Below are 23,048 nucleotides of genomic sequence, written 5' to 3' on the forward strand. Positions count from 1 at the left end.
ATTTGTTATAATTATTATTTTAAATGATAAATTTTATTTTTTTCAAACTTGCACTTATATTTTTTAAATTGTAAATATAAAATATTTTAATTATTTAAAAAAAAATGTGTAAAAAATATTTATTTTTAAAATACAATTAAATAAATATTTTTAAAACAAATATTTCAAATTTTCGCGCGTTTAGTTAACAACAGATGTCACTTTAGTAAATTCTAAAAATTCATTCAAAAACATTGCTTAGATTTTATGGTTATGTATTATTTCAAATCCAACGGTCACAACAAACGCTCTCATAAACATTTTGATAAAAATAGTGATTAAACAGTTTTAAAAGCCAAAAAAAAAAGGCGTAATAAAAAAAATTAAAAAACAACAAAAAGTGATAGTAAAAACAACAAAATCAGCTGATTAAAATGGATTTTTCACCAGAATCTGTTTATTCTTTGCTAACTGAGCTCGGGTTCCCAGTTACCATGGAAGATCTTAAAAATCCAACTGAACCATTTATGATTAAATTTCTGACGGATTTTTGCCAACGATTTCACATTGATGCCCAGACACTGACTCAAGTAATTTTTTATTTTTACAAAATTTATAATAGTAGATTTAATAGATACCTAACAATGTCGTCACTAAAGTTGACAGACTAATTATAATTAGACTAAATTTATTAGAAAAAATTAAATGAATTAGAATAATTTTTTTTAGAATTTTATGGTGAAAATGAAGTTAGCCGACATTTCAAAATTTTTAGAAATTTTTTATTAAAAAATCTTCAATTAAAAAACTTAAAAAAAAATTGTCACATGTAAAAAACTTAAAAAACTATAAGTGCAATTTTTTAGAAAAATCTTTTTAGTTGTAATTTAATTAATAAAAAAAAATCAAAAATTTTTAGACGTCTGCTAACTTCAGTATCATATTTTATGACAATTAAATTACTATGAAAAATAATTGACAAAAAAATTTCATATCTGAAAATAAAAAAAAATTTTTAGAAGCATCTTATTTGTTGCAAAATCAAAAAAATTGACAATTGTCATCTAACTTCAGTATCATTAATTTTTTAGATTTTTATGACAGTTAAATAAAAATAAAAAAAAATTTTTGCATGACATTAAAGTTAACAATCACTTGATTAATTTATTAATTTTATTTGACAAATAAATTTGCTCCAAAAAATTGCATTTTTAATATGAAAATTAATTTAGCAGATATTTAATCATTTTTAAAACTTTTGTTAACAAATAATTTATAGCAAAAAAAAATTATGAAAATTAAGTTAGCCTACATCTAAAAATTAAAAAAATTTTTTTTTCATTAAAAAAATTATTGCAAAAATTTTTTTTTAAAAATTGTCATTTGTAAAAAACTTGAAAAACTTTAAGTGCAATTTTTAAAAAATATTTTTTTTTTCTAATTTAATTATTGAAAAAAAATCAAAAATTTAAAAATGTGGGCTAACTTTAGTGTTATAGAAAAATTGACATGTAGAAATTAAAAAAAAAATTATAAATGCAATTTTTTGAAAATGATTTTTTAAAATTAATTTAATTGTTAAATAGAATTAAAAATTTGTCAAGTAAGCTTACTTAGATGTCATATTTTTAATTTTTTTTAATTTCTACATGTCAATTGTCTTGTCATAATTTATATAGTAAAAAAAGTTCTTAAAATTATTAAGTAACTGCTAAATAAATTTTTATAAATTAAACGAAAAATTTCCTATGAAGAAATTAAAAAAAAAAATGTTTTCTATAATAATTGATGTGTCATAAAAATTCCAAGAATTATCAAATGTCAGCTGATTTTAATATTATTAAAATCCAATAAATCAATTAATTAACAAATTAATTATTATTCATTAATTATAGCTGGCATTTGAGCAAGTTGAGCTTCTAAAAGTCACCGGTGATCAAAACGCATCTCATGTGATAGCTCTATTGAACCTAAGTGAAGTGATCAGCATCATCGGTGAAAAAATATTTGTCAAAGACTTTTCTGTGACAGACATCACAGCTCCTGGAGCTAAGCGCACCCGGAAAATAATAAAATTCCTCGCTAACTTCGCTTTGTATGCCGAGGGTGCGTCCATCAAGATGCAAGAAGAGACGGACAAGATTTTTGCAAAGGCTCAGGAGATTGAGAACACCAAGAAGAAGTCGGATGAGATGAAAGAACAAATGAACAAAAAGGCCGCAGACATGGCTGCAATGATGGCTCAGATTGAGGCAAATAACAAGAAATCCGAAGAAATTAAAGCCAGGATGAAAAGAAGACAGGAAAAAATAGAACTAACTCGAAAACACAACGAGGATCTTCTGAAGACTTGCAGTAAGTTGAGGGAGGCTTATTCTAACAAGTGCAATGAGGTCAGCAAACTCGAGTCTATTTCTCTGCAACTGAAGGCTAAAATTGTTGATGATCCTAGCAAAGAACGACTCCGGTTGCAGGAGTTGATGAAAGAGCAGGTGGAGAAAGAAGAAAATAAAGCTGCTACTGAGGAAGCTATTCAGCAAAAAGAAACCTGTTATTTTGCATTTTGAAAAAATTGCTTAATTTTATTCAGCAATCGCACAGTAAACTTCCGGATACTTTTAAATGGCAGAAACGTGTTATGTAATTATATTTTATAATTCTAATTATTATTATCGACGTTCTAATTAGCAAATTGTCTAACTCCATTTTAGAGAATCTTCTATTTGTACGAAAAAAACAATTAGTTCACAATTTATTATTACTTTAAAAAACCATTTAATATCATTAATATCTGATAAAGATATAATATTTAGGTTTGAATCATTCAAATAATTCATAATTGGATTATTGCTGCATCAAAGTGTTAAAAATCACCCTCTAAAAATTAAGGAGTTAGACAAATTGCTAATTAGACGGTCATTATTATTATTATTATTATGATTAAGAAAATGAGAAAAAATTTGTCTCTAGGATAATCATATGATAAAATCGGTTTTATTAGTGAAATTTAGTATCAGGGTCTAGATACATAATTAAGAAATGACCTTGTATCTTGTGAAATATTGACATTTTTAATGATATAAGCTCATCCCGATGTTACACTCATCGAGAGCTTTCATTTGAGTACCCACATCAATTTTTCGTATATTTTACATATTTATATATATTATAAATATTTATATATGAAAAATATATCAAAAATACCATGTAGGTACTTAAATGAAAGATCTCGATGAGTGTAACTATAAAATGAGTTTATATCTTAAAAATGTCAATAATTAGAAATTACCTTGTATCTTGTGAAATATTGACATTTTTAAAGATATAAGCTCATCCCGATGTTACACTCATCGAGAGCTTTCATTTGAGTACCCACATCAATTTTTCGTATATTTTACATATTTATATATATATTATAAATATTTATATATGAAAAATATATAAAAAATACCATGTTGGTACTTGAATGAAAGATCTCGATGAGTGTAACATAAAATGAGTTTATATCTTAAAAATGTCAATAATTAAGAAATTACCTTGTATCTTGTGAAATATTGACATTTTTAAAGATATAAGCTCATCCCGATGTTACACTCATCGAGAACTTTCATTTGAGTACCCACATCAATTTTTCGTATATTTTACATATTTATATATATATTATAAATATTTATGTATGAAAAATATATCAAAAATACCATGTGGGTACTTGAATGAAAGATCTCGATGAGTGTAACATAAAATGAGTTTATATCTTAAAAATGTCAATAATTAAGAAATTACCTTGTATCTTGTGAAATATTGACATTTTAAAGATATAAGCTCATCCCGATGTTACACACATCGAGAGCATTTGAGTACCCACATCAATTTTTCGTATATTTTACATATTTATATATATATTATAAATATTTATATATGAAAAATATATAAAAAATACCATGTGGGTACTTGAATGAAAGATCTCGATGAGTGTAACATAAAAATGAATTTATATCTTAAAAAATGTCAATAATTAAGAAATTACCTTGTATCTTGTGAAATATTGACATTTTTAAAGATATAAGCTCATCCCGATGTTACACTCATCGAGAGCTTTCATTTGAGTACCCACATCAATTTTTCGTATATTTTACATATTTATATATATATATATATTATAAATATTTATATATGAAAAATATATAAAAAATACCATGTGGGTACTTGAATAAAAGATCTCGATGAGTGTAACATAAAAATGAGTTTATATCTTAAAAAATGTCAATAATTAAGAAATTACCTTGTATCTTGTGAAATATTGACATTTTTAAAGATATAAGCTCATCCCGATATTATACTCATCGAGAGCTTTCATTTGAGTACCCACATCAATTTTTCATATATTTTATATATTTGACAAATACCATATATATCAAATATATAAAAAATGCTATGTGGGTATTTAAATTAAAGGTCTCGATGAGTGTAATATCGGGATGAGCTTATATCCTTAAAAATGTCAATAGTTAAGAAAGTACTGTGCAATTTGACAAAAATCATTATTTAATAAAACCAAATTTTATCTATTAATAATGCACAAGTCACGGTAGTCACATAGTGACTGCAGGGTTGCTAGTTATTATTATTCTTAATAAGTTTATAATGAAAATTCGGATAAAATTGGTATAATAATAATAATAATAATAACAATTTTATATATATTTTTCTGACGTAAGTCATTGAAAATTTTCAGTTTATTGGCTATCCAGTCTAATACAGCAATTTTTTCTCTAATTATCCATAATATTGTGAGCCTGTATTCCCTCCAGGCTTAAACAATTATTTTTCAATTCGTATCTAAATTTGTCATTAGAGATAGCTAATAAACTGAAAATTTTCAATGACTTACGTCAGAAAAGTATATATAAAAGTATTATAAATCAGTCTTTAGAAAAAATAAAAATATTAAAAATAATAACAATAATTAAATTATTTTTTTTTTTAACTAGAAAAGAATTTTAATTAACTAAATTTTTAATTTTAGGGAAGAATCAAAGCGTTTTGAAGTTCTGGATCGTCAGCTGCAAGAATTAAAAGAGGCAGTGAGCAACGATGAAAAATTATCTCACGAAGATGATGAAGCTTTGTTGCAGGAAGAAGTCAAAAGATATGAAACCGAGCACGAGAACAATCTCATGAAATTGCGCGGTGTTCAAGCCAAGTTAACCTCGGAGAAGAAAGTGCTTGAAGAAAAAATAGACGAGCTCAGGACCAAGCAGCTTGATTTCTTGTCGGAGTTAGATAAAATGCGAGGGAAAGTTGCTGAGAGCAATTGCAAAACAAAAGAATTTTTGAAGCAGTGTAAGGAGTTGTACAATGAAGAGATTAGGAATTTTATGAATGAACGAAAGGAATTTCTTGAGCAGTTAAGCTCGAAAGTCAATTCAGTTCCTGAAATTTAGTTTAAAAGTAAATTATTTTTTTTATTTTTATATGTATTTAATAGGAGGTAAATAATTCTAGATTAACTTTTTTTTTATCCAGTATTATATTTTTGGGATATATTGCTTGTTATTTTTTGTTATACATTATCATATTTTTTTTTTTTTTCATCAAGTTAGTTTAAAATTAATACTGGGTGATCGCGTTTATTTGAATTGTGATAATTATACAGTTTAAATAATAAGTAAAAATTATGATGGTCACAGACTGGTTAAAATTAAGTTTTTAGAATAATTATTTAATTATGAATTGCCTTAATTAAAAAATAAATTTTCTTTATTTCTTTTTATAAATGAGAAGTATTAATATATCTTAAAAAATGTCAATAATTGAGAAATGATCTTGTATTTTGTAAAAAATTGTCATTTTGAAAGATATAAGCTCACTCCGACATTACACTCATTAAGACCTTTCATTTGAGTACCCACATCAATTTTTCATATAATATATATATTTATATATTTTACAAATACCATATATACAAAATATATAAAAAATGCCATGTGGGTATTTGAATGAAAGCTCTCGTTGAGTGTAACATAAAAATGAGTTTATATCTTAAAAAATGTCAATAATTAGCAAATTAGATTGTATCTTGTGAACTATTGACATTTGTAAAGATATAAGCTCTCTCCGACATTAGACTCATCAAGACCTTTCATTTGAGTACCCACATCAATTTTTCATATATTTTATATATTTATATATTTCACAAATACCATATATATAAAATATATAAAAAATGCCATATGGGTACTTAAATGAAAGGTCTCGATGAGTGTAACATCAAAATGAGTTTGAATTTTAAAAAATATCAATAATTAAGAAATGATATTGTATCTTGTCAAATAAGGGCATTTTTAAAGATATAAGCTCACCCCGTGAATACACCAATCGAGACCTTTCATTTGAGTACCCACATGACATTTTTCATATATTTTATATATTTATATATTTCACTAATACCATATATATAAAATATATGAAAAATTCGGTGTGAGTACTTAAATGAAAGGTCTCGATGAATGTAACATCGAAATGAGTTTATATTTTTAAAAATATTAATAATTAAGAAATGATCTTGTATCTTGTCAACTAATGATATTTATAAAGATATAAGCTCATCTTGACATTACACTTATCGAGACCTTTCATTTGAGCACCCACATCAATTTTTCATATAATTTATATATTTCACAAATATCATATATATAAAATATATAAAAAATGTCATGTGGGTACTTAAATGAAAGGTCTCGATAAGTGTAATATCGAAATGAGTTTATATCTTAAAAAAATATCAATAATTAGGAAATGATCTTGTATCTTGTGAACTGTTGATATTTTTTAAAATATAAGCTCACTCCCATGTTACAGTTCATCGAGACCTTTCGTTTGAGTACTCATATCAATTTTTCATATATTTTATATATTTATATATTTGACAAATACCATATATATAAAATATATAAAAAATGTTATGTGGGTACTTAAATGAAAGGTCTCGATAAGTGTAACATCGAAATGAGCTTATATCTTAAAAAAATATCAATAATTAAGAAATGATCTTGTATCTTGTCAACTAATGATATTTTTAAAGATATACGCTCATCTTGACATTACACTTATCGAGACCTTTCATTTGAGTACCCACATCAATTTTTCATATATTTTATATATTTATATATTTCACAAATACCATGTATATAAAATATATAAAAAATGTCATGTGGGTACTCAAATGAAAGGTCTCGATAAGTGTAACATCGAAATGAGCTTATATCTTGAAAAATATCATTATTTGACAAAATAGAATGTCATTTCTTAATTATTGACATTTTTTAAGAAACAAACTCACCTCGATGTTACACTCATCGAGACCTTTCATTTGAGTACCCACATCAATTTTTCATATATTTTATATATTTATATATTTCACAAATACCACAAATATAAAATATATGAAAAATGCCACGTGGGTACTTAAATGAAAGGTCTCGATGAGTATAACATCGAAATGAGTTTTTATGAATAAAAAAATTAATCGGAGTAATTTTCGGTAGTAACCTTCATAGTACAGTGGAATGATTCAAAAATATTTAATTACTGTGCATAAATAAAATTTTTTAAAATAATAATTAAGTACAATAACTTTCATTTTGTCGAACACTTAGAAGATGTTTAATTTACTAAGTAGATAATTATGCAGTAATTAAAGTAAAATAAATTTTTTATTTCACAAAACTAGCCGAATATTTAGTTGTAAAAATAAATAAATTTTGGCATCTCTAATTAAAATTTATAATTAATTTTTAAGCCGTAGCAAGAAAAATGAAACAGCTACGGATTAAAAATAATTAAATTTAATTACAATTAATTTCTAAGCTAATATGAAGAAAAATATATATATATATTTGTGAAATAGTCGCGTATTTACATTCTCATAAATATATATTATATAATATAGAACAAGAGTCAACAATTTTTTAAACTAGAGCACAATATTATTACTTTTTTTCTCTTTGTTTTTTTTTTTTACAGTGATAGACTATAGGAGAAAAATATACAACATAAAACATATTGATTATATACACCTATTGTATTCGTATCGAGAAAATTTATATCAATAATTCTTTCATTAAGTTTTCAAACAATGGCATAAGCATGATACTTTGCACTTTCGCCAGATTTATTATCTTTTTTTTTGTTTTGATATTTTTAAGCTCGAGTAGGAAAAATATATCAATCATAAAAATCATTTAATTAAAGAGTGATTATGATTCAATTTTATGGTTATAGTTATTGATATTTTTTTTTATTGAAATATTTTTTCTGCTGATAAATTCAAGTTGATTTTTTTGTGATATTTTAAATCATAAAAATATGTGTCTTGGACACCATCTACGCTAGATCGGATGGCAGTGATAATAGGCTGATACTAAAAAAAAAAAAGTGATCTAAATTTATTTATTAGAACAGATGCCGTAAATGTGTTTAAAATTTATTAGTAGAAATTTAAGAATTTTTTTAGTTAAAATTTATTACAAAATATATTTATTTTTAATTCCACTCATAGGAAATTTAATTTTAATTTCAATTGTGATTTAATTAATAAAAAAATTTTTTTTTTTAATTCCGCTTATAGAAAATTTTGAAGATTACAAGTGCAATTTTTTAAAAAGAATTTTTTTATTGTAACTTAAATTGCTGAAAAAATTTTTTTAAAAATACACTTGTAGAAAAATTTCAAAATTATGAGTGCAATTTTTAAAGAACAATTTTTTAATTGTAATTCAATTAATAAAAAAATTTTTAAATGTCTTATAATTTAAGTATCATCTAAAATTTAAGTTAGCTTACTTTGAAATTTTTAAGAATTTTATAGCACTAAAAATATTATTTAAAATAATTCCACGTGTAAAAATTAAACAAAAAAATATTAGTGGAAATGTTTTTTTAATTTACAATGGTCAGCTAACTTCAGTATCATAGAATTTTTATAATCTAAAAGTATATAACCTATATAAAGAAAAAAAAGAAAAAATTTGTGTCCAGGATAGTCATATGATAAAATCGGTTTTTTAGTAAAATTTAGTATCATTGCAAAGGTCTAGAAACATAATTAAGAAATGACCTTGTTTCTTGAGAACTATTGACATTTTTAAAGATATAAGCTCATCCTGATGTTACACTAATCGAAACCTTTCATTTAAGTACCCACATCAATTTTTCATATATTTTATATATTTACATATTTCACAAATATCATATATGTAAAATATATAAAAAATGCCATGTGGGTACTCACATAAAAGCTCTCGATGAGTGTAACATCGAAATGAGCTTATATTTTCAAAAATATCAATAATTAAGAAATTAGATTGTATCTTGTCAACTAATGACATTTTTAAAGATATAAACTCATCCCGATGTTACATTCATCGAGACCTTTTATTTGAGTACCCACATCAATTTTTTATATATTTCATATATTTATATATTTCACAAATACCATATATATAAAATATATAAAAAATGCCATGTGGGTACTCAAATAAAAGCTCTCGATGAGTGTAACATCGAAATGAGCTTATATCTTAAAAAATGTCAATAATTAAGAAATTAGATTGTATCTTGTCAACTAATGACATTTTTAAAGATATAAGCTCATTTTGATTTTACACTCATCAAGACCTTTCATTTGAGTACCCACATCAATTTTTCATATATTTTATATATTTATATATATTATATATATATATATATATATATATATATATATATATATATATATATATATATATATATATATATATATATATATATATATATATATATATTATATTATATACATATATATTATATATATTATATATAAAAATATCAATAATTAAGAAATGATATTGTATCTTGTCAACTAATGACATTTTTAAAGATATAAGCTCATTTTGATATTACACTCATCAAGACCTTTCATTTGAGTACCCACATCAACTTTTCATATATTTTATATATTTATATATATATATATATATATATATATATATATATATATATATATATATATGACAAATATATCAAAAATGCCATGTGGGTATTCAAATGAAAGGTCTCGATAAGTGCAATGCCGGAATGAGCTTATATCTTTAAATCGTCAATAGTCAAAAAAGTACAGTGCAATTCACCAAAAGCCACTATTGAATAAATCAAAATTTTTATTCATTTATAGTTCACAAGTCACCATGTGACTTGTGAACTGCGTTGCTAGTTTTTCCTCAATTTCAGTACTTTAATAATTAATTTTTCTTCTGGTCTTAAAAAATTGACTGTTAAAACAATTTTTCAATAAATTTAAATACAATAAAATTTACTCGAGTGTAAATTAATAAAAGTCTCTTCATTGATCTAACAAACTTCAGATCAATGATTAACCAATCAGCTTCGCTGATTGGTTCCAGTTAACTAATAAACTTTCTAACCTAAAGAACACTTTTACGGCATCTGTACTTGAATATAATAATAATAGTAATATACACATTAATAAAAATAAACTACATATTAATTTAATTAATAAATATTAGGCACCAGGGATGCATTGATTAAACTTAAAAAACCTAAATTACAGACTTTAAATAGATTATTGCCATCATAAACTTCTTCTTTATCATCATCTTCATCATCATTAACAACACTTATAATAGTCAACAACCAACAGCACATTAATTACGTAAAACATATTTAATTGTTCCCGTCAGAGCCTCAGAAATCCTAACTAAAAAAAAATAAACAGAGACTAAACCGAGCTGACTTGGACAGAAGAATTAAGGTCTGGATCGAGGGCTCTCATGCTAGCCACGGCACTTTCCAGCTCCAGGTCAGCGGTGTCATTTAATCCCGCTTCAGTGAAGCTCGAGTTCCCGTCGCTGATTATCGAGTCGTTTTTCTTCTTGACTCCACCATTAACTTCTTCATCAATCCGGCTCTTGGAGTCTTTAATCTGTCCTGATTTCTTCTCTTTCTCTACCATTCCATTCTTCGCTCTGCTGTCCTTTTCTCGAGGCTTTTTAGTCAAACTGAAGTTTGTGATCTTGGAGCTCTTGTCTTTACCCTGGCGGAGCGAACCAATGCGACTTGGTTCCGTTGAATCCTGCTCTTCTGATATCGATACCAAGTTTTTGTCAGCTGTCCCGTCTTCTTTCGCCACGATTGGGATATCATCTATAAATAAATGTTTTATTATTATTATTAATATTTTTTACAATTTTTTATTTTTATTTTTGAGAGGTCTAGTGATAAAAAAATTGGAGTTGCTATACCCTTTTATATATTTAAATATTCTTGTGTACCAGAGTAAAAAAGATTTATATAATTAAATATATTTATTAAATAATGACTTTTGTTAAATTAAATTGTACTTTCTTAAATATTGACGTTTTTAAAGATATAAGCTCATCTGGATGTTACACTCATCGAGAGCTTTCATTTGAGTACCCATATCAATTTTATATATATTTTATATATTTATGTATCTTACAAATACCATATATATAAAATATATAAAAAATATAAAAAATAACATGTGGGTACTTAAATGAAAGGTCTCAATGAGTGTAACATCGAAATGAGTTTATATCTTGAAAAATGTCAATAATTAAGAAATTACATTGTATCTTGTTAACTATTGACATTTTTAAAGATATAAGCTCATTCTGACATTACACTCATTGAGAGCTTTCATTTGAATACCCACATCAATTTTTCATATATTTTATATATTTATATATTTCACGAATACCATATATATGAAATATATGAAAAATGCCATGTGGGTACTCAAATTAAAGCTCTTGATGAGTATAACATCGAAATGAGTTTATATCTTGAAAAATCTCAATAAATGAGAAATGACGTTGTATCTTGTTAACTATTGACATTTTTAAAGATATAAGCTCATTCTGACATTACACTCATTGAGACCTTTCATTTGAGTACCCACATCAATTTTTCATATATTTTATATATTTATATATTTCACGAATACCATATATATGAAATATATGAAAAATGCCATGTGGGTACTCAAATTAAAGCTCTTGATGAGTATAACATCGAAATGAGTTTATATCTTGAAAAATTTCAATAAATGAGAAATGACATTGTATCTTGTGAACTATTGACATTTTTAAAGATATAAGCTCATCCCGACATTACACTCATCGAGACCTTTCATTTGAGTACCCACATCAATTTTTCATATATTTTATATATTATATATATGTATATATGAAAAATATATCAAAAATGCATGTGGGTACTCAAATGAAAGCTCTTGATGAGTATAACATCATGATGAGCTTATATCTTAAAAAACGTCAATATTTAAAAAAGTACAGTGCAATTTACCAAAATTCATTATTTAATGAAGTAAAATTTCATAAGTCCTTGCAGTCACGTAGTGACTGCAAAATTGCCAGTATAAAATTATATAAAATTTTTTCTAATCGGCCGATTGCATGATAGTCTTAATTTTAGACATCATGAACCTGAAAATCTCAATAGCGTGCTAATAATTACCGTGTAATTAAACTAGCATGCACGATTAATATCCATCAATATAAATATTTTAAAAAAATATAATACAGAAGTGCTTCAAAATAAATTACTCCCAGCTGTGAAAAAATTAACGTGTAAGCGTTGATTACAAATTTGTTCGTAGCGTGCTAATTGATAGCGAGAGTTTAAATGATGAACCCTCGGAAATGACAACAACTGGTACCGTGAGTGACTTGATAGTGCGCCAGCAGTGATATTGCCTGGCTTGCCTCGTTCAATGGCTCTGAGTCCATTGATATAGAGTCCCTCCGCGGAAGCAACGATCACTTCGCCAAGAGCCTGCTCCTCCAGCACGCGATAGAGCCGCGCTCCAGCGCTGAGTCGGCTCTCGTTTCCTGGAGAGTCACTGCGCTCTCTGCGAGGCCTGCGGATCACGTCGTCCTGGGACACGACCTTGCGATCCCGAGATTTCTTCGGAGAAGTTCGGCTCGGCGATCCGCTCGCCTGGCTAGCCAGGCTCTCTCGCCTGGAGTTGTCCACTGAAGAGCCTCCGCTGCGGATCTGCAGCACTTCGTCCTCGTCCAGCGACTGGGGCATGTGCTTTCTCAACCAGGCACGACGCTTTCCGGAACTCGGGGATGGTCGCGGTAATTTTTCTTTCTCGTCTATGCTCTTTACTTCTTCTTCGAATAAGTTTATGTCCAGGTCGTCTAATTTTTCCGGTCATTTTATTTTATTTACATTTTTTTATAGTTTCAATTTTTTTTTATTAATTTAATTATTTAATTAATTAATTAGTTATTTATTTATTTTAATTAATTAGTTTAAATTAAATGAATTTTTTTAATTAAATTAATTAGTTAATTTAATTGTTTTTTAAAATAATTTAATTAAAATTTAAAAATAAATCTTAAAATTAGGGTTCAATCTAAAGCTAAATCTAAATCTAAAGTGCTGGTTATATATATTATATATTAGCGGTGTGAAAATTAATTCACAAGAAAATATATGCGGTAGGTAATTTTTAATTATCTAAATTTTATTTTATTTATTTTAATTACTTCAATTAATAATTGGAGGAATTATAAGCACTCAGGAAATTTTTTTCAATAAATTTTTCTTAAAAAAAAATTATTTGAGGTAAAAGCCCCAATTATTGACATTAGAGACAAAATTATGATTTGATTTTTTTTTAAGCAATCAAATATCAATATCGTTAAATTTTGTTTGTGGTAATGTCTCATGTAATGTTTTTACTAATTTTTAATTAGTCGTGCTATATAAATATGTTTATTTTTTTCAAGAAATATTCATGTACTAACTTAATTTTTTTTTTTTTTAATTATTGAGTTTTTTTGTCTAAAAAAAATTGGAATATTATTTTTTATTTAATTCTGTTTTTAATACAGAATATAAAATTTAAAGAAAAAAATGTAAAATGTAAACGTAAAAATTTACAAATTTTTTAAAAATAAATTTACAATTTACAAATTTTTAAATCACAAAATTTTTTTTTGTTTTTTCATAATTAAAAAAAAATTTCTCTATAAATTAATAATTGAAAAATTTGAATAAAAAATTCAACAAAATTATATTTTTTACTTTGAAATTAATTTAACTAAAGTAAAAGCCCCAATTATTGACACTATAAGAGACAAAGTTATGATTTGATTTTTTTTAAGCAATCAAATATCAATTTTGTTGAATTTTGTTTGTGGTAATGTCTCAAGTAATGTTTTTACTAATCAAATTTTTTAAAATGATAATCATTGATATTTACAAATTAATTTTAAATAATTAAATAGATTATCCGGATACACCAATTATTGGCAGGTTAAAAAACTGATTGATCTAATTATTGACATACCTTTACCCCAATTATTGACACCTATACTAAGCATGCCTATAATCATCTGCTTATTCTTATTTATCCAAACTTATTATTAAGTAATCAATTTTATTAAAGTTTATTAATGATAATTTCCATAAATGATTAATTACTTTTAAAAATATAAAAATTTATTTAAAAATAATTTATTGAATCAGAAGAGTTCAAACTCTTACAGTTAATTTTTTAGATTAAAGTCAAAAAAAGGCGTGATAGCGCTGTCGAATGGCTGTCAATATGAGATTCAACTTAAAAATTATCAACTAGTTATTGACACCCATTATTTAAATATTATAAAGCATACAATTAATTTCGATTATTCAATTTTATAAATTTTTCATATATTGTTAATTAAAAAAAAAAAAAATATGATATTATTAGATGAAGAAATGAATTTAAACTCGGCATTTAAAAAAAATGCTTTTCTAATCAAATTTGTTAAGAAAATAAACGTTCGTAAGCTGGTTTGATGAACTGATGGTAACTTTATTTTTTTTAATAATTAATATTTAATATTTTGAACTGACAGTAATTTTCTTCAATTTTTTAATTAATTAGAATTATATAAAAATTTATATGATAGTTATTCTTATTACAGATGATTAAATATATTTAAAAATAATTTAGGGTGTCAATATTTAGGCCCCGGTCAATAATTGGGGCTTGCAACTGATTGACTAACTAATTTTAAATAATTTAATTGACTATCCGGATACACTAATTGTTGGCAGGTTAAAAAACTGATTGATCTAATTATTGACATACTTTTTACCCCAATTATTGACACTTATACCTCGCATGCCTATAATCATCTGCTTATTCTTATTTATCCAAACTTTTTATCAAGTAATCAATCTTATTAAAGATTATTAATAATAATTTCCATAAATGATTAATTACTTTTAAAAATATAAAAATTGATTTTAAAATAATTTATTTAATCAGAAGAGTTCAAACTCTTACAGTTAATTTTTTAGGTCGAAGTGAAAAAAAGGCGTGATAGCGCTGTCGAATGGCTGTCAATATGAGATTCAACTTAAAAATTATCAACTAGTTATTGACACCCATTATTTAAATATTATAAAGCATACAATTAATTTCGATTATTCAATTTTATAAATTTTTCATATATTGTTAATTAAAAAAAAAAAAGATGATATTATTAGATGAAGAAATGAATTTAAACTCGGCATTTAAAAAAATGCTTTTCTAATCAAAGTTGTTAAGTTGTTAAGTTGTTTGCTCACTTTATTTTTTTTTAATAATTAATATTTAATATTTTGAACTGACAGTAATTTTTTTCAATTTTTTAATTAATTAGGATTTAACAAAAATTTATATGATAGTTATTCTTATTACAGATGATTAAATATATTTAAAAATAATTTAGGGTGTCAATATTTAAACCCCTGTCAATAATGGGAGCTTTTACCTTACTAAATAATCAATTGTATTAAAGTTTATTAATGATAATTTTCATAAATAATTAATTACTTTTAAAAATATAAAAATTGATTTAAAAATAATTTATTTAATCAGAAGAGTTAAAACTCTTACAGTTAATTTTTTAGATAAAAGTCAAAAAAGGCGTGATAGCGCTGTCGAATGGCTGTCAATATGAGATTCAACTTAAAAAATATCAACTAGTTATTGACACCCATTATTTAAATATTATAAAGCATACAATTAATTTCGATTATTCAATTTTATAAATTTTTCATATATTGTTAATTAAAAAAAAACAAAAGATGATATTATTAGATGAAGAAATGAATTTAAACTCGGCATTTAAAAAAATGCTTTTCTAATCAAAGTTGTTAAGAAAATAAACGTTCGTAAGCTGGTTTGATGAACTGATGGTAACTTTATTTTTTTTAATAATTAATATTTAATATTTTGAACTGACAGTAATTTTCTTCAATTTTTTAATTAATTAGAATTATATAAAAATTTATATGATAGTTATTCTTATTACAGATGATTAAATATATTTAAAAATAATTTAGGGTGTCAATATTTAGACCTCTGTCATTAATTGGGGCTTTTACCTTCTGGCATAAAAACTTGAAAAATAAAATTTTAAAAATAAATTTTTTTTTTTTAGTTACTCTACCGCAAATATTTACTTTTCACAAATAATTTTTAGAATAATAAAAAATAAAAAATAAAATTACCTGGCAATTTTTTTGTACGGAAAGATGCATTAGTTATCATAGACTTGGATATCGTGGGAGTTGTCGTAGCCGGTGACAAGGCGACACTCATTCCCAGCGAAGCATCACCCAGCAATCCAGAGGGTCCAGAACTGCTTGAGTTACGTATTGCGTTTGTCACAAGCATCACATCAGCATAGCCATCATAGCACACGCGGTTATGAATATCATCCACCGCTTGACATCCGACGTACCAGCAGTCGTTGTACATCGCGAAGTAAATTCCGTGAAGGAACTCTAGAAGAAATTGATTTGTGACAGGAATACGAGGTAACAGTCTAGGAACGAAACTAGATTCGTTGTACGAAGCACGTTGATGGTGACCTGGCTTCGGGAATCCTTGAGTTACGAGTCTATAATTAAAATAATACATTGTGATTAATCAAATGAAAGCTCTTGATGAGTGCAACATCAGGATGAACTTACATCTTAAAAAACGTCGATAATTAAGAAATGACATTGTATCTTGTTAACTAATGATATTTTTAAAGATATAAGCTTACCCCGACAATACACTCATCGAGATCTTTTATTTGAGTACCCACATCAATTTTTTATATATTTTATATATTTATATATATTATATATATGTATATATGAAAAATATATCAAAAATGCATGTGGGTACTCAAATGAAAGCTCTTGATATGTTTAACATCGGGATGAGCTTATATCTTTAAAAACGTCAATAGTTAAGAAAGTAGTGCAATTTAACATAATTAAGAAACGACCTTGTATCTTGTGAACTATTGATATTTTTAAAGATATAAGCTCATCCTGACACTTAACTTATCGAGACCTTTCATTTGAGTACCCACATCAATTTTTTATATATTTTATATATTTATATATATTATATATATATATGTATATATGAAAAATATATCAAAAATGCATGTGGGTACTCAAATGAAAGCTCTTGATATGTGTAACATCGGGATGAGCTTATATCTTTAAAAACGTCAATAGTTAAGAAAGTACAGTGCAATTTAACATAATTAAGAAGTGACCTTGTATCTTGTGAACTATTGACATTTTTAAAGATATAAGCTCATCCTGACATTTTACTTATCGAGACCTTTCATTTGAGTACCCACATCAATTTTTTATATATTTTATATATTTATATATATATATATATATGAAAAATATATCAAAAATGCATGTGGGTACTCAAATGAAAGCTCTTGATATGTGTAACATCGGGATGAGCTTATATCTTTAAAAACGTCAATAGTTAAGAAAATAGTGCAATTTAACATAATTAAGAAACGACCTTGTATCTTGTGAACTATTGATATTTTTAAAGATATAAGCTCATCCTGACACTTAACTTATCGAGACCTTTCATTTGAGTACCCACATCAATTTTTTATATATTTTATATATTTATATATATTATATATATGTATATATGAAAAATATATCAAAAATGCATGTGGGTACTCAAATGAAAGCTCTTGATGAGTATAACATCGGGATGAGCTTACATCTTTAAAGTATATATTATGTATGTGTTTATATGAAAAATATATCAAAAATGCATGTGGGTACTCAAATGAAAGCTCTTGATGAGTGTAACATCGGAATGAGCTTATATCTTTAAAAACCTCAATATTTAAAAAAGTACAGTGCAATTTAACAAAATTCATTATTTAATTAGGCAAAATTTTATTCATTTATAGTTCACAAGTCACGGCAGTCACTACATGACTACCGAAAATTGCGGATTATAATTAAGAAAATTTAGGCTTAATGATTTTTTTGATATTTATGACACTATCCATAGTCTGGGTACTTTTTAAATAAATTTTGAAAATAATAGTGCTATCACAAGATCAATTAAAAAGAATTTAATGGACAAATGTGACGGGATAAATTTATAGAACCAACAAACTATTAAAAACTCCTCCAAAAACTTTAAATAAAAAATTTTCTAAAAAATATATAAAACCTAGTCACTAATTATTATCTCGACCTTTCTGATGATACCAAATTAAACTACAAAAATTCCTTTAAAAATAATAATATGCTCGTCGAAAAATTTTCCTTACTCTCTCAATTATTTAAATCATAAATGACTATCGCTGAAAAAATATCAAACCCAATTTACGATAAAGATATACCCGTTAAAAATTTTTCTTAGTCTCTTAATTATATAAATTAATTTTTGACTTATATTACTTAGTATAGATAAGCTAATTAAATTATTTAATTAACGCACTTGGTAGCAACTTTGCACAACTGTTCCAGCGCAGACTTCTGGATGTAACTCAGCTGCTGATTGTAAATAAACAGAAGCGCTGTCATAACTTTCAGTCGGTTCTGAGCATTGAGGGTCTCAATTTGCGGGAGAGGTCCCCAGCAGACGAGCTTGGAGTTGCACTCTTCAAAATGTCTCACCGCGCTCTCGGTCAGCGAAGCGTGGGTCAGGCTCGAGGGCTCGTGGTAGATCGACAGCATCGCCAGCGAGGGCAGCCTAAATGACACCGTCTTTGAATCTCCTGTCTCGCTCACCACTTCTAGGTTGTAAAGTCCTATCAGCAGCGTCTCCACCGATCGGCAATTCTGTTATTTTTTTTTTTTTTTTTTTTTTTTTTATAAAAAATAAATAAATGCTTGTTTGACTAGTCATTTGTAAGGACAAATTTAATTACTGTTATATTTTATTTGTGTGGTATTTATTCAAGATGACGTGATCTCATATTTTAATATACTAGCACTTTAATCTTTGTAGTTTGCTAGTCATTTATATTATGTAATATCGTGAATAATAAAATTGGTAATTTATTATATATGTATCATCATAATATTTATTTTTAGGCTTATCGTTTATAATATGTTTTATCTTTATCAATTTATTAAATTAACTTTTTTTTAGAAATATAATTAAGAAATGACCTTGTATCTTGTGAAATATTAACATTTTCAAAGATATAAGCTCATTCCGATGTTGCACTCATCGAGACCTTTTATTTGAGTACCCACATCAATTTTTCATATATTTTATATATTTATATATTTTACAAATACCATACATATAAAATATATGAAAAATGCCATGTGGGTACTTAAATGAAAGGTCTCAATGAGTGAAACAACGAAATGAGTTTATATCTTAAAAAATGTCAATAATTAAGAAATAACATTGTATCTCGCAAGCTAATGACATTTTTGAGGATATAAGCTCATCATAATGTTATACTCATCGAGACCTTTTATTTAAGTACCCACATCAATTTTTTATATATTTTATATATTCATATATTTCACAAATATCATATATATAAAATATATGAAAAATTTCATACGGGTACTTACATGAAAGGTCTCGATAAGTGCAATATCAAAATGAGTTTATATCTTGAAAAATGTCAGTAGTTAAGAAATGACCTTGTATCTTGTCAATCAATGACATTTTTAAAGATATAAACTCACCCTGATGTTACACTCATCGAGACCTTTCATTTGAGTACCCACATCAATTTTTCATATATTTTATATATTCATATATTCCACAAATATCATATATATATAAAATATATGAAAAATTCCATGTAGGTACTTAAATGAAAGGTCTCGATGAGTGTAACATCGGAATGAGTTTATATCTTAAAAAATGTCAATAATTAAGACATTACCTTGTATCTTGTCAATCAATGACATTTTTAAAGATATAAACTCACCCTGATGTTACACTCATCGAGACCTTTCATTTGAGTACCCACATCAATTTTTCATATATTTTATATATTCATATATTCCACAAATATCATATATATATAAAATATATGAAAAATTCCATGTAGGTACTTAAATGAAAGGTCTCGATGAGTGTAACATCGGAATGAGTTTATATCTTAAAAAATGTCAATAATTAAGACATTACCTTGTATTTTGTCAAGTAATGACATTTTTGAAGATATAAGCTCATCCCGAAGTTAAATTCAACAAGACCTTTCATTTTAGTATCCACATCAATTTTTCATATATTTTATATATTCATATATCCCACAAATATTATATATATAAAATATATGAAAAATTCCATGTGGGTACTTAAATGAAAGGTCTCGATGAGTGTAACATCGGAATGAGTTTATATCTTAAAAAATGTCAATAATTAAGACATTACCTTGTATTTTGTCAAGTAATGACATTTTTGAAGATATAAGCTCATCCCGAAGTTACATTCAACAAGACCTTTCATTTGAGTACCCACATCAATTTTTCAAATATTTTATATATTTATATATATTATATACATGTATATATGAAAAATATATAAAAAATGCATGTGGGTACTCAAATGAAAGCTCTCGACGAGTCTAACATCAGGATGAGCTTATATTTTAAAAATATATATTATATACATGTATATATGAAAAATATATCAAAAAAGCATGTGGGTACTCAAATGAAAGCTCTCGATGAGTCTAACATCAGGATGAGCTTATATCTTAAAAAACGTCAATATTTAAGAAACTACGTGCAATTTATTTAATAAAGCAAAATTCTATTTATTTTAAAAAATACCTTACCTTAATATCACCATGTGCAAGAGCATTAAGATAAATAAAAATAAGCGTAGGAACAAATTGCAATGTAAATCGTTGTAACTGAACTTCTCTCGATCGATAGAAGTTGAACAATTGATTACAAACAGGATCAATCAGCTGAAAAAATAAACTAAAATTACAACTACTAATAAAAAGAAATAGGCTGTGGTCAAGAATGAATCATCAGTCTCAAACTTAAATAAACCACTAACAATTTTATTTATCTTAACATCCGGTAAGTATATAGTTAAATAAAAATAATCACCTCTGAGTACTTGTTCCGCTCCTCAAGAAGCACGTACAGAGCTCTTACTATTTCGTTGTCCTGAGACAAAGTATTTGCAAAGGTAGACAGCTCAGCTGGTGATACATCAGCGTAGTCTGCTAGCCACTCATTGATAAGACTTTCTGTCATCTTGATTTTATTTAACCTGTCTTATTAAATATTTCAATCTTGATTTATTTTTTATAATATCATCCAGAAAAATATCATGATACCTTGACAGGTGATCGGACCAATACAACCTGTACTCATTAATAAATATAATTAATTATTAAAATAATTATTTATAATTTATAATTAAATAAATATTAATGACTTACTTTTTAATTGGCTGCTAGCAAACACAAATAATCTCCATAATTCTGTCACTGAGTTATTAAATAAATAAAATAAATATCAGAAACTTAACTTGACACTCGCCTCTCACCTCGAGTCTTGCTCTAGCTCTATACTCAATACTCTCTTCCTCTTCCTCGTTTCTCTCCGCTCACGACTCCTATATAGTTGGCCTATTGACTAATGAACAGTAATGAACAAAGTTTATACTCCGTTCTGACTGAATTTACTCACTTTTATATCTTAGCTGTTGTCATTTGTGGATTGTACCAGCTGACGGTCACTTTTATACTGACAACTTCACTCTGTTGAATTTCCCGCTGGAATAAATTTGTTATGTAATGCACCAACAGGTGACGCTACCTGTTATTAGAGCGTCATCTATTATGAGAGCGTGAATTCAAACGAAATATTCAAATAAATAATAGTTTAAAAAAACTAAAAACACGCTTTTTATAGAAAAACAAACTAAAAAATAGAAAATAAATTTAAATTAAGAATAGTGTTAAAAATTTCAATAAATATAAATTAATAATAGTGTAAATAAAAAAAATGTATTTTATTTTAAAAAAAGCGTGAGGTGCATGGTGTCAATAGTTATAAATATTTTATTGACAGATATGAGTAGAGTGATTATCATTTTGATAATATCTTAAAAAGCACCCCACGCTTTTTAAAATAAAATGCATTTTTTTATTTACACTATTATTAATTTATATTTATTGAAATTTTTAACACTATTCTTAATTTAAATTTATTTTCTATTTTTTAGTTTGGTTTTCTATAAAAAGCGTGTTTTTAGTTTTTAAACTATTATTTATTTTTACTTTTAGTTTGGTTTATTTATAAAAGCGTGATTTTTAGTTTTTAAACTATTATTTGTTGATTATCAAAAATATTCAGGCGCGCAAATTACCCACGGAGAGTTACATACTGACATACTGACTAACTGACATACAAGTGAAGCTTATATAAAGCGTGTAAATAGTATATTACACACCTAGGGAAGTAAGTAAGAAATGTCTCCAGATCACATGTAATTGTTGTCCGAGGCGAAGCCGAGGTCAACAAACATGTGATCTGAGGCTTTATTTACTTCCCGTGGAGTGTATACTATTTTTGTCCGACGAAGGTGGAAAGCGGCAACTTTGTTTAGCGCAGCGGGACGAAAGCTGCCACTTTCCGCCCGGAGGGCAAAAAATATTTATTTCCACCATTTTAAGGTAGTACCCTCGCGACTTCCGTCGTCAAAA

The 23,048-nt window shown here is 26.0% G+C and overlaps 2 protein-coding genes across 6 annotated transcripts; one reads left to right on the top strand and one right to left on the bottom strand.

Annotated features, from left to right (window-relative positions):
• Positions 1-246: 246 nt before the first annotated feature.
• LOC123265616 (kinetochore protein Nuf2-like) lies at positions 247-5,074 on the top strand. The gene is made up of 3 exons (XM_044729409.1): positions 247-569; positions 1,875-2,619; positions 5,006-5,074. Exons 1-2 carry the CDS (start codon positions 414-416, stop codon positions 2,544-2,546), a joined length of 828 nt encoding a protein of 275 aa, XP_044585344.1. The 5' UTR covers positions 247-413; the 3' UTR covers positions 2,547-2,619; positions 5,006-5,074.
• Positions 5,075-10,617: 5,543 nt separating this feature from the next.
• On the bottom strand, positions 10,618-22,115 carry LOC123266190 (hyccin). Of its 5 annotated transcripts, XM_044730254.1 has the most exons (8): positions 22,030-22,110; positions 21,779-21,975; positions 21,442-21,695; positions 21,159-21,293; positions 18,842-19,185; positions 16,579-16,970; positions 12,786-13,226; positions 10,618-11,181 (listed from the first exon to the last, which is right to left on the bottom strand). In XM_044730254.1, exons 3-8 carry the CDS (start codon positions 21,589-21,591, stop codon positions 10,757-10,759), a joined length of 1,887 nt encoding a protein of 628 aa, XP_044586189.1. In that variant the 5' UTR covers positions 21,592-21,695; positions 21,779-21,975; positions 22,030-22,110; the 3' UTR covers positions 10,618-10,756. The 5 variants fall into 5 exon arrangements, with proteins under 5 accessions (XP_044586189.1, XP_044586188.1, XP_044586187.1 ...); XM_044730253.1 differs by having other exon boundaries at positions 21,442-21,701; positions 21,780-22,113; XM_044730252.1 differs by having other exon boundaries at positions 21,779-22,113.
• Between the last annotated feature and the right edge of the window lie 933 nt (positions 22,116-23,048).

The sequence above is a fragment of the Cotesia glomerata genome, linkage group LG5, assembly GCF_020080835.1.
Source record: "Cotesia glomerata isolate CgM1 linkage group LG5, MPM_Cglom_v2.3, whole genome shotgun sequence".
Taxonomy (NCBI): domain Eukaryota; kingdom Metazoa; phylum Arthropoda; class Insecta; order Hymenoptera; family Braconidae; genus Cotesia; species Cotesia glomerata.

Excerpts from the sequence above, each read along its gene's own strand:
- LOC123265616 (XM_044729409.1), top strand. The coding sequence starts at position 414 with ATGGATTTTTCACCAGAATCTGTTTATTCTTTGCTAACTGAGCTCGGG. Across the intron at positions 570-1,874 it reads ATGCCCAGACACTGACTCAA|CTGGCATTTGAGCAAGTTGA; the intron begins GTAATTTTTTAT and ends CATTAATTATAG.
- LOC123266190 (XM_044730253.1), bottom strand. The coding sequence starts at position 21,591 with ATGACAGAAAGTCTTATCAATGAGTGGCTAGCAGACTACGCTGATGTA. Across the intron at positions 21,294-21,441 it reads AGCGGAACAAGTACTCAGAG|CTGATTGATCCTGTTTGTAA; the intron begins GTGATTATTTTT and ends TTATTTTTTCAG. Across the intron at positions 11,182-12,785 it reads ACTCAGAGCCATTGAACGAG|ATGATATCCCAATCGTGGCG; the intron begins GCAAGCCAGGCA and ends ATTTATTTATAG.